At 36.9% G+C, this 13,521-nt stretch overlaps 1 protein-coding gene across 13 annotated transcripts in view; it reads right to left on the bottom strand.

Annotated features, from left to right (window-relative positions):
* LOC307145752 (band 4.1-like protein 1) overlaps positions 1-13,521 on the bottom strand; it is a 69,399-nt gene that overhangs the window by 32,286 nt on the left and 23,592 nt on the right. For all 13 annotated transcript variants that reach the window (XM_079849237.1, XM_079849232.1, XM_079849230.1 and 10 more), the window contains exons 2-3: positions 2,190-2,257; positions 1,807-1,971 (exon numbers count right to left, since the gene is read on the bottom strand). In XM_079849237.1, the coding sequence (XP_079705363.1) occupies positions 1,807-1,971; positions 2,190-2,240 (216 nt within the window). In that variant the 5' untranslated portion in view covers positions 2,241-2,257. The remainder of the gene's footprint in view (positions 1-1,806; positions 1,972-2,189; positions 2,258-13,521) is intronic.

Genomic DNA, 13,521 nt, shown 5'->3' with positions numbered 1-13,521 from the left:
ATCTCGAAAACCGGGAGGGTCGGAGAGGGTCTTGGTCTAGACCTGACTCGCGTCTTCCGCTGCGGAATCATCCAGGCTTCGTGGTGGCGTGTTGGAGCCGGAGTGAACGAGACCATGGCTGATCGCGACCTCGGCGCTCGGGACCGATGCTGAGTAACGCACGGAGTAGACGAGGTCGGAGTCAGCGGGTTAGTAGCGTTAATCACTGATTTGTGTGCATCGGCGCGTGATGTTTCAAGAGCTAAACGCCGGTCTCTCAGCTCGGCTTGTCTCACTAAAAGGTCGTGGATCTGTTTCTCAAATGTGTCCTCACCTGCACCAAAAGGTAGACTACTTACATCTGATATATTCGCCATTTTAACAGATGGACAGTAAGTTAGCAGCGGCGCTACCAGTGATGCTATCAATATTAATACTAATTTATGACTGAAGTCTTGGATATAATCCGTCTTCTTAGTGGTACGGGTGTAGAGTAGACGCACGATAGGCGAAAAAATGTTTGTTTGTAAGTGAGTGTGGAGAAGACGCGTTCAGCCGTGATCCACAGGAGTAACCTATAAGAGTATCCGATGTTGGATCACTAATAGGCTTGAGACGCGTCTGCTCAACAGTCCGCGTTGTAACTATGAGGTGAGGAAAAGTAGAAAATGTTCATTGTAAGTGAGTTTAAAGAGAAAAATCAAGAATTATAAATCAAATCGATGGAGCTCCAAAGACAACAACGCGTTCAGACGCGACGCATGCGCATTCGTCAATCAAAACCTGATTTAAAGGTAGGGTAGGCAATTTCGGAGTAGCTAGCAATAGCAAGCTAGCTTTGAAAACATTAGATCCCACCATTTCCAAAGTCACGCCTCTTTCAAAACACATGAACGCACACAGCAGGATCTACAAAGTGTCATGCGTTAAACTACCTAATGTCTCAAAGCGCATAACATAATAAAAATGAATATAAACAACTTACAGAGCTCTTTCTTGTACCACCTGACTGCTGCAGACACAGAAATGCATAATTCCCAGTCTGATGACGTGAACTATCAGGATGTGAAGAGTTTCAACCAGTATAATAAAAGGTGTTTATGAAAAATATTGCCTACCCTAACTTTAAGACTCAGTAGCAAAAATGCAGATGGAGTTAGGAAGTTTGACTCATTTCATTGAATCAGTTCTTTCAAACTTTTTCAGTAAATCAGTTTAAAACACTGATTGAAAAATGTGTTTGCGTCACTATGGAAGTCTGTGCAATTTTACATGTTTTAAAATATTTTAGTAAAATAAATATCTACATACTGTTATTTTAATGCAAATGTTTTAACAAGAAACGATAATCATAATCTACTTTCTACTAATTCAACATTTAATAACAAATAGTTTAATCTTTCATCATATTTAATCTTTAGTATTCAGTAATAGTTTCTTGTTAAAACAGTTGTGCTGCGTAATATTTTTTGTGGAAACCATAGTTACTTTTTTCATGACTTTTTGATAAATAGGACAGCATGCATTTATTTGAAATATAAATCTTTTGTATAATGAATGTTTTCACTTTCACATTTGATCAATTTAATGCATCCTTGCTGAATAAAAGTATAATTTCTTTCAAAAAATACATATAAACTAAAACATTTTGACAATCACAACTAATCTAGATGGCTAAGCAGTCGGCAGAGGTGTGGTTGACTTGACAAAGGAATTGAGCACTACAGCACAACAGTGTGTGAAATAGCTGTGAGCCCTAGAGGTCTAGCACTGTGTTTCTTTAGAGCAACACATATTAGTTTTAGCACACGCAAGCAACTGCTGTACCTCCACCCCGGTCTCATAGGCAGATCCATCTAGCAGAGTGACTTTCACAGGCACTGTCTTTGGTCTTTTGGAGGATTTCTGCGGGGATCTGGAAATCCTACTTGGCGTTTTCTCCGAAGAATCATCCGTGTCTCTGTGCTCATCTGACATCTTTGAATCGTGATCCTGAATAAAAGTGATCAAAGAGTGTAGTTTAAAAAGTCGAAACAAATTTTAAAACAAATCTGCTTTCCGGTCTAGAAACGAAAATGGTCTGAACTCAAAAGCAATGCATGAAAGTTTGCATGTTTTATGAATGAATCTCAAACGATAGAAAGTTGCATGGCATTGTCAAACGTATTATAAGGCATGATATTTTAACAAACTAAACATCTTAAGCTTACCATATAACCTCCGTCTGCTGTATTCTTTGTGGTTGAACTTCTCTCTGACATAGCAATCACTTGCAGTCCTAAAGTGATAAAAAAAGATTAGGACAAACTCATTAAACAGATTAAACTTTCCACTCACTCTACATATCAATTTCATATTAACTTCTTTATGGGCCTAACAAGCTAATGAGCATACTTTAATGAACATGTGAATTACTGTGAATTTGACCGTTTACAACATACTGGTGCTACTTTCATGTCTCTCGTATCCAGTATTCCACAAAATGAACATGCGTTTGGAACAACCTGAGATTATTGAATAATTGTCAGAATTTTCATCTTTAGGTGAACTATCCCTTTAATATGATTCGATAGTAGAAGAACAAACACATCTGTTGGTTTATCTAATGAGCCATGCTGTGAACTGTTCATGTGTGCTGCATAGCGAATGTTTCAGTCACCAAATGACCAGTACAGAGTCTCTATAAGCTATACTGAATCAAGAGAGGACATCTGGTGACTTATAACGCAAGGAATGTGTTCATTGACATATATTGATGGAAAAACAAACATTATGTGTCTTCATTATGTGTCAAACCTTATGTCTTCAACATTAGCTAGTGATGATCTCATATCAATAAATGAACAAGCTGTGATACACAGTTTGAGTAAACAGATGTACTGTTGAAATGAAGCACTTAATGAAATGAGTAAAATATTAGCATTTTATTTATTGGCTATGCTATTTTTCTTTCTCTAGAATAGAAATCTTGGTAAAAATAAGAAAGATGGATGTAGAAGCTGAATCTAAAAAAGCAAAACACTTAAAACCTGACTAAATCGACAATCCTCTTTAGCAAATAAACTTCCCTACGTTTAATGGTGTAGAGGTGTTGCAGCTTGACAGTTTGATACCACTGTGAATATGCTAATCGCCTTCATTTCCATCTCATTCACTTGCACCACGCTGCGCTACTAAAAGCCCCAAACATCTCCCCCATGGAAAATCTCCAAATATCACTCAATAAAAGCATTGCAGTTACAACAAACAAACCTCCTTATATGGCCATGCTAATTTTCATCGTTATTCTTTAAGTACTATCCACTATCCGAATGTGCCCGTGATTCAGTCAGAAGACAAACAGCCAGTCCATTAAATGGCTAATCTATACATTTAACTCTGGACGCTGACTTATCTCTTTTACCAATTAACCGGTTTTAACTGAAACTCTGCAGTTTGCCTTAATGGAGGACTTAATGCTTTAATTATTTTAGCTGAACTGTTACGGCCTTGAGGGTTTAAGCTGTCTTGATGCTTTTATTCATAGAACAGAGGACAAGAAATGATGGGGAGAAGTTTAGGATCGGGAAACATCACGAGTCAGATTTAAACAAACTGTACACGTGATCCAATTGCTAGGTCATCATGACAGTTCTATAGATGCTATAGATTCTATAGAAGAGAATATAGACTGATAGAATAAGGTAAAGTATCAAGAACTGTGAATTTATAACATTTAAAGTCAGTAAACACATTATCAGAGAAGAGAAGAGATGTCGCTGCAAGAGGGAGGGGAGTTATTTTGATGAAAGATTACAAGGGCATGGGAATTCAAAACAAACAAATGATGTGCACGGATAAATCATTTATAATAAATACTGCAATATTCCATTTTTAAAAGTCCATTTTGATTTCATGGTGACTTATACATTTACAGACTTTCTCTTCTGGAAAAAGAGACCAAAAATATTTATGACTCACCCTGCACAACACAGAATTTTGTCGAATCAAAAGCTCTCTAGAACAGGAATACTTTTCCCCCTAAAACCATTTGCAACCTACTAGTAAAGTATCAAATCAAGGTTCATTTTATATGCCCCGCGCACACAAAGGACAAAACTGCACTCGTCAAATTAAAACTTAACACTAATGTGATGAAAAGAGCTTTTTTAAAATCATCTTCCAGTGTTAAAAAACACATCATCTACTAAAAATGAGATGAGCCAAATAAAATGGCAGCTACAGAAATGTATGAAGAATCAGAATAGTAACAGTTGCTTTTCCAGCTACTTCTCTTTCAGTTAATGTGTCTTCGGATCAATATATCGATGAGGCCTTTAACTGGACTAAGAAGGTCAGTTTATAGTCTAGAAATTCATTTATGTGCCTCCATGCAATCTAATTAAATCATGTGCTTAATGCAACTAATTGATAGTCGTCAGTGTTACCTCAAATCAATGTTTAGATGAAAAAATGTTTTAATGTTTGACTAAAATTATAAAAAACTTAAATTAAAATAACACAAAAGAAATATAACAATTTTGACCACTATTAAAAGCATAATGTGTGTATGTACAGTATGTGTGTATAATGCAACATGGCTTAACATAAACTCTAGAGAAGTGAACCTTAGACATACACTGAAGGCTCATAAGCTAACAGCTTAACAAAACAAGCCTGTCTCTGCTGAGGTCTCAGTCAACCCTGCTTGAGCTCAGAAAACAGCATACATGCTATGGTTAATGCGACCATAGCACAACAGCCTGAAGAAAACAACTAGGAATAAATGAAATAACCTAAAACACTCAAACAGAATGCAACTAAATGAAGAGGAGACACACATAATTAAATAGCACAGTTCACCCACTGCTAATGTAATGAAATGTGAGCCTTTTTTATTATAGCTATATAGTCTAAATGTTACAATTGATTTTATTTTCAGTACAGGAATACTGAGACATACACTGTTATATAAAAAAGGTTCGGTGGGTTTCTATATTGAACCCTAGGGTTTCAAAGAACCTTTTATGCCAAAAAGGTTCTCAAATGTCTTAAACGACTGCATAATACTTTCATGTTTAATGGGTTATTTAAATTTTTCTAGTGATAAAATATATTTATGAGCTTTTTAATAATTAAAAATGAATTAAACCAAAATGAATTACTTAAAAATAAATCCATAAAATTATCCCATAATGGGAGTCACTAAAATTTCTAATATAAGAAGCGCCTGACAAAACCCTTTAAAGTTCCATATAGAATCTTTTCTTCTAAGAATGTAGAAGAAATGATCAATTCAACCTGTGAATACTAATAAATGACTCCCGTAAAGCATTTTCAAATCTTGGATAGAGCAGCAGACAGGCATGTTACTGAAATATTATTTTTAGTTTTACAAAAGTTCCAAAAAATATGCCATTTCTAATAATAACAGTCTCAGTTCTGTTAAACACTGTTAATCATGTTTAAATTAATTCAACAGATTTTAACCACAAAAATTGTCCAAATAGTGACAGTCCAACACTTGGATGGCACAAAAGATGGCAAGTAAATTTGTTACAAACGCCTGGGGTTCTATCTCATAAATTGACTCTGATTCTGATTATGCATTCATTAATAAGACAAAGATAATTTATTCTTCTTCAAACATATGGGAAGCTTCTGAAGAAATACTAAGACAGGTGGAGGGGAGACTGGGGTGCAGTTCAGAGAGACAAAGAGAAAACACTTCTTTAAAAATGCCAACCAAATTACTGCTACCTAATAAGTGAGACTTTAATTCCTCTGTATAATTACATCTTCCGTGTAAACAGATGAAGGATAATGTGGCATTAGGAACCGTAGTGTTGAAAAGCCGAGATTAACATTCTACATCCAGATGCTCATATCGGGATTTAATGCTGTCGAGTTTTTGAACCACACACAAGACAATTTGCACAACAAGAATCTGGGGAGATTAAAAAGACCAATATCCAAGCACTTCAGAAGACGACAGTGTGTGGATGTATATGAGTGCTAAAACTCCATGAGTGAAATATCTCAGGAAACTGCGGCTCTTGGAAAAAGCACAAGATGAATTGCAGAACATCTGTCCCTTGTTGCTAACATTCAGAAAGCTACAGAAGCACCTCGGCTCAAATGCTGCACAAACGCCAACACGTCTTAACCTTAATAGGTCTCTTTTGAGTTCATACACCTGGGACAGTTCCAGGAAAAATCGACTCCCTGTAAAGCACTGCTTTAAATGCTTCAGTTCAAAGAATGTAATACAATTGTGACATACTGCCTTTTTGATGACAGGGGGTTAGCATATTTTACTGATTGGACTACCATTACTCTGAGATGAATAGATGGGATATAATTTAGTGTGATTGCTAAGGAATAGTCGATTTGTGATTGCTAAGGCAAAGGTACGACACTGAGATCGTAAGTGACGCTCAACAAAAATAATGGCGACCATTTGCCAAGGAGGATGTGTTCCTTTCCCTAAAAATAACCAACACCATAACCAACACCTAACATCAAAATAAATAATTGATAATGGTTAACAAGAGAGTTATTAAAAGTCTTAAAGGCCCAATGAAGTGCCTTGGAACGCGCAGCTTTGTATGATGCGTTGACGTAATTTCCACTGAAACAGGAAGCTAAGGCGGGACATATTGAATGGCTCCTCCCCCTTTTCAAATAGCCAATAGCGTTTAGTTTACCTTGACAGCCCCATGGAAGCGAATCCGAGCGCTGGTGATACGTTGGATTCAATAGTAGAGGTGTGAATAAATTCTAGCCATTTCATTCTTAATCAACGTACAGTTGGAAAACGGAATAAAACTTGAGCGTTTGAGCAACCGAACACACATCTCCAGCCCTTATTGCTCTGTGACGTATTAACGGACGCTTTGGACAGGTGGTATTTATAGCATAGGGGGCGGTAGTCGCGGGACGCTTCAGATTCTAGAGAGCATTTGATTGGACAGAGATGTGATGATAAGCTGAAGTCTGCGGTGACGTCATTAAAATCTGTGATTCATTTTAGTGGAAGTGAGAGTCTATGTTTTGAATGCTTATATCTCCTAAATGCGAATTGTTTTGGAACACACCAGCTTATTCATAACCTTAAGGCTAACATATTCACACTAAAAGCTAAAAAACTTCAATTTTGATTTCAGGGGGCCTTTAAATGGATAGTTGCCAAAACAATGAAAGTCACTGAAGTCCAATGTTGGCCTAGAACCCACTGACTGATTGTACGGACAAAAACAGTTGCAACATTCTTCAAAAGTACAGAAGAAAGAAAGTTATTCACGTTTGGGGTCAACATGAGGGTGAATAAATGATGAGAAAGTGTTGAGTGAACTAAAGCTAGTTTTGAGTAGGCAGGCGTTGGACTATCGTCTGTTTCAGGCGCAGCTTATTTTGGGCCAAGAACTGCCCACTTAGACAAGAATAGACTGTCTGACTGAGATGAGAAGCAAAAAAGTTTTTGTTTTTATTGTGCCGTTTAGGAGCTCTTCTAAAATAGTGCATTGCCACATTAATAGACCAGTGTGGAAGAACTCATTAAAATAATTGCACAGCACTGTACACACTGCACGTGACCAGCTGTACACAAACTAAATTAGCAGAAATGTGTTGAATGCGTTACCAGAATGTGCAGCTTATTTCCGAGATAAATCAAAATATGCAATTATACTTAGTTTACTTGCTACCTAAGTGCATCAAACAAAACTCTGAACATCTTTCATTGCTGCCAATAACGTGGCATACTTCAGCAAATCCAGTCACTAGTTCTTCCTTTAAAACACTGATTGTAACTTAAAAGACCCATGAAAACAGGCCCAAGTCATCATAGGTTTATGGAAAACCCTGCACTGGTAATCTTGTAAACATGGGTAAGCAAATACAATGTCGAAATACAGTGGCTTTCCATTGAAGAATAATGAGTGAAGGATTACAAGGCGAGATAAAATGCATTGCATTGTCAGAGATGGGGCCTCTCATTTAATGAAATAACATGCATGAGATTCGTTTCTCTAATGTCATCTGTTTCACCCCCTGATCGTTATACATGAATGACTGCTCTGGTCAATACACACCTAATCAGCAGGCTGGGGGAGATAATAAGGAATCCGACATGGGGCGGTTCTGCCTCTGTCTTTTTTTCTCTCTTTTTTTTTGTCTGGATATTTCACCTCAAGGAGTTTTTTCATTTGCTTGCAGATGTCAGTATTAAAATTTGCACATCAAATTTGCACCATTATGGATGAAAAGATCAATGGCATTTTAGATTTGTGTTAACTTAAAAACTAAGGTTTTTGACAAGCATTGCAAGATTGTACATTAAATTATTTAGCCAACATTACATGGACCATCAGTGAATCACTTTGAAAGTAATGGAATTGGAGATTTGTTTACTTTTAAAAGATACTTACATAATTGGTCTCATCTTTCGGATCATATGATCAGGGATAGGGTATATCGCTCGGGATAACTTTTCACATCCAATAACTTTACAAAATAGTAAGCTGAGACATGTTATAAATTATTTAGACTGCTGAGCAAAAAAAAAATTCTGATATAAAAATCAAGGTATAATTCACAAAAAAAAAAAAAAAAAAGCTCATGCCTTCCAACATCTGTATGATTTTCTTTCTTTTACAAAAGATGAAATAGTCATCCTGCAATCCATGGCAATCAAACACATGACCATTGCTAGTGCCATGCTCAATCGCTTGAGCTATGGAAAATCTCACTTGGACTTCCATATTTTCAAATGGGCCACTGTGGTCAGTACAAACCTTCACTTGCCAATATTTTAAAATACACATGAATCCAAATAAGATTTGAGAGCTGTAGTGGAGGGGAAGACAGACTTAAAAATTACCTTTAGGATAGCACAAGTCATAGACGACTTTTATGATGCTTGGCACCTTACATTTTCGTTTTCATTAAGGATGCACAATATATCGACCACCATATTGGTATCTCCCGATATATGTTCATTTTTTGGTAAACGTTAACGTATCGTTAACGGCCCGATAAAAAAAATTGGCCGATATATTAAAGCCAATAAATAATGGATTATTTCCTTCATCTGAGACACTTCAGATGAGCACTGTTCGCCATGATGTTTTTGAATTGCTTGAAATATGATTGGAATCACTTCAAAAAAGGAAAATACAGTTAACGTGCAGCTAACAGTTAAAGTGGCAGCACAAGTTGTCTGTCACATAGGCTAAATAAAATTATAATGAGAACATTATAATTGTGTGCTTGGAACATGGCTTTTAATGATAACACTTTTGTTTTTGTAATCAGGCTCTCAAAAATTGTATACTAATTTGGATTTAGATTTATCGGCCAATATATCGGTTATCGGCTTTCAATTATAAAGAATTATCGATTATCATATCGGCCAAGATTTTCATATCGGTGCATCATTCATTTTCATGGCATCCCTGCAAGCAATTTTGCATTTAAAAGACATCTACTAGTGTCCAAACACATCACAACGTCACATCCCAAACGTCAAAATTTGGGCTGTCAGTAAAAATTGAATAGACGTCTAAACCATAGCCCAAGAATAGACTAGTCATCAATTAAATAACAACAAAATGAAATGAGTGAAAATATGAAACCAAGCACCTTGTAATCATTGTTGACTTTGCTTACATGATGGAATATAATACATTTCACAAGTTATTTTGGCAAAAAAATGACATGCAACCAAATTCAAGGTTATTTTGGCAAACTATCGGGTCAAAAGTTAACCTAGACGGTGAAATGAGGGCTAATGCTTGCTGGGATGGAAAAGAGCAGCGTTGGCATTCTGCTAAACATCTCCTTTTATGTTCCACAGAAGAAAGTAGGTCATACAGGTTCGGAAAGACATGAGGGTGATGTTTTTCATTGTTTGGGATGAACCAACCATTCAGAGGAAGTGGTACTGTGAAAGTAGCAATTCTTAAATTATTAATTCCCTTAATCTCTTAATGAACAGCGGTGATTAGATGAACACTTTGACCTTTGTGTAGTAGCTTTCATGGTGGGGTAGCAGAGGAGAGGTCAGCTCTTTCATCTGAAGTGTTTCCTCCAACTAAAGCGCTCACCATGATCAAAACTGCATTTGACATAGATGTGATGGATAATTAAAATGCCCAAACAGAGATCAAGCAGCTCTATCGTGTTGCACTGAGAATTAAAGCTAATCAGCAACTATAATGTTGTTTGTACATGTAACCATGCCTTTTGTTTATTAACAAGTCACAGGTCAGGTTTGATCGCGGATAATCCAAATGTATCACTGATTCTGTAGAAGATGACTGGACTCCTATAATAGCAGTTAATTATAGTGTGTGTTTGTGAATGTGTGTTTGCTCAGATGTAGTAAAGACTAACAAATGCTGCAAAATATCTCTGCAGTGCTCATGAGATTATTGAGCACAGACATTATGGAACAAGACTGCCCCCTCTGACTCGCTAAATTTCCCAGTTCTGCCATAATGCACACTGGGAGCGCAGTAGTGAGCTGGCACTGCCCCAGGCCATATGGACATATGGTGAAGTGAACCTGATGTAGCCAGTCACAAGCCAAACACTTTTTTTCAGTAACATGATGCTATCAGAGCAGTAACCTTCATCTGCTGGAGCATAAACACATCAGAAAGAAATTATTAAAAAAATAATAATTATTATATATATATAATATTGGGCAGACTTTTGTTGCCGTTTCTGTGCTGATTTGAGGGGAAATATGCAGAATGTTGTGGAATATTTTAACCCTATAAAGCCTACTGTAACATATTTGGTACACAAATTTCTACTTACTTCCTATTGATTAACAATATGATCAAAATGTTCCTGAAAAAACTGTTGTACACAATCTACTACATGCCTTCTGTCGTCTTATTGATAGTTTATACTTCTTTTGCAAGCAAAATGCCTTTTGGTACAATTGTAAAAACATCCCCCTTCAGGTCATGGTACACGTCTTTTTTCTCTGAAATCTTTAATGCTTTTATAAAGTACACATAAGAATAGCTTTTACATTGTTTGTATAAGATGAACACTTCCTGGACTGAAGATACTTAGATTTACTTGATTATCCATATCCATTTTTTAGAAAAATTTGAGTATCAAATATGATACATCTAGCTTTTGAGGAACGTTTATTTCTCAATCATCACTGTTTTGCATTGCACTATATGTTTTGTCAATATAAAAATAACAGCAGAGTTCTGATCATAAAACTAAGCATTTAAATATCATCCTAATAAGGCATATTATTGGTCTGCTGTACTGTTATAAAGATCTCACTGATCTACATTACAAGCTATCAGAATTTCATCTTACTTTTTGGCCATATACTATCAGAAACTGCACTAAACTGCATATTTTTGCCCTTTGAATTAAACTGAGGTGTTTATTTAAACTCCTTAAGTACAACATGAGCCATACAATCCTGATTATTAGATTGTTTTATCTTTTGTCTAAAAGTTCGATTAACTGTTACATTTTCTAACAATAATTTAATGTGTCAGGCTTTGCAGGGTTATAATGAAAATGTGAACTGAAATACACATATTACTAGCTGGAAGCAAAATCAAATTAGCTAAATTATTTAATAAACATGCCTTGGTAATAGACCTTTATAAAGATGGGATTCTATTCAAATCTGTGGAGCTTTCTGATGGAAGAAGCAAAAAGATGGACAGCATAATAAAAGCAGATGCTTAAATTACTCTCAAGGACAAGCATATATATAAGTTAAAATATGATCTAAAACATGTTTCATTAACATCTCAAGTGAACATGGTGACAGCCCTAAAAAAAACATTTAGTAAAAGGAAAACAATTACCCCAAATTTAGTAGCGTTACTTAATTTTGGTATCCAGTTCACAAATTAGTACCCACTCAGTTTCTTAATAAAATTTATAAAACGGTTAGTTCCAGTCCTTGATTCTGATTGGTCAACAGCTGTGTTTTATTCACGATTAAACACGACAATGACCGCTTTACCCAATGGTTCTATGTATCTCTACACAACCCCCCTAGAGTGGTATATTGAAATACATGTATGAACAGTAGGTGTCACTAAGGTACCAGTTGCCTAGTAGGACATGAATGCCATGAAGAAGTGTTGCTAGAATGTTGTAATAAAAATTATATAGATCAACGTCGAGTTCTTTGAAGTTTATTACTGAAGTACAACATATTGGCAACGAGGATGGCCCTACTTGCTCTCTCGCCCCCTCCTGCATTTTTGGAAACCCCAGGTGAGCCGACGATACCGTTTAATTCATGGATTCGTATGTTTGATAACTATATGATTGCACTGTCGACAGAGGACATACCGGAGAAGAGGAGAAAGCGTGCTTTGCTTATTCATTGCTTGGGTACGGAGGGACAGAGAATTTTTTAAACACTCACTGTGGCTGATGATAGTTATGAGACTGCGCTGACTGCTTTACAAGCATTTTTTGTTCAGAAGTGAACGTGGTTGCTGAGAGGAATAAATTTCGCCATTGCGCTCAAAGACTCAGTGAACCTATCGTGCAATATGTGGCTGCTCTGCGTGAACTGCTTGTAAACTGTGACTTCGGCACGCTCACGGATGACATGATTAGAGATCAGATCGTAGAGAAGACAATGCACTCCACGTATTCGGGAACGTCTGCTTTTGGAAACGGACCTCACTCTTCAAAAGGCAATTACTATCGCCGGACAAATTGAGTCTGCAGTAGCGGAAGCTAAAGCTATGGAGCGCACTGAAGCTTCAGTTAAAGTGATGCATACTGGCTCACGTGACTGTGCAAAACCGCAGTGGCGACAGAGATCTACTCCACGTAAGTCCACAATTTCTCATACGATGCCATCAAATGAATCATAGAAAAAGATGATGGATGCAAAAACACTTCAGTTACTTCACATCTTGCAAACTACCCCAAATGCCCAGCCAAATAGTCTAAATGCAGACAGTGTGGTAAAGTCGGACATTTTGCCAGAGTTTGTCGCAGTTCTGCATCCACGTGCAATGTACAAGAAGTTTCTGCACCTGAGTTAACTGTCTTAAGCACTGAAACGCCACTGCCGATGAAACGGAAACAAAATCTTACATGTAATGTTTCTTTGCACACTGAGTGTGGGAAATCAGTCGATGTTGAATTACTGGTGGAGACTGGCTCAGCTGTTTCCATCCACCCAGAGCATCTGTACCGCCAACACTTTGCAGATCTCTCCCTTGCTGTGCCTAATGTTCGTTTGGTGATGTATTTGAAAAAGACTATTCCAGTTTTAGGGTGCCTTGCCATTACAGTTAGATATGAGTGTCACAATATGCAGGCTTCTTTCTACATTGTACCAGGCGGAACACCATTACTTGGCATGGATCTCTTTACTGCTTTGCATCTTGAGATAAGGAATGGATCTATTGCAGCTTTCACAGAGGACGGTCAAACTAATGTTAACTTCACTGAGCCATTGGGTGTGGCTGCTGGTTTTGTACATAAAGTAAAAGTGCGTTCAGATGTGCCGCCAGTACAACAGAAATTGCGCAGACTGCCATT

The sequence above is a fragment of the Squalius cephalus genome (genome assembly GCF_949319135.1).
Source record: "Squalius cephalus genome assembly, chromosome: 18".
Classification (NCBI taxonomy): Eukaryota; Metazoa; Chordata; class Actinopteri; order Cypriniformes; family Leuciscidae; genus Squalius; species Squalius cephalus.
Note: the sequence above shows the minus strand (reverse complement) of the source record. Positions and strands in the feature narration are given on the sequence as shown.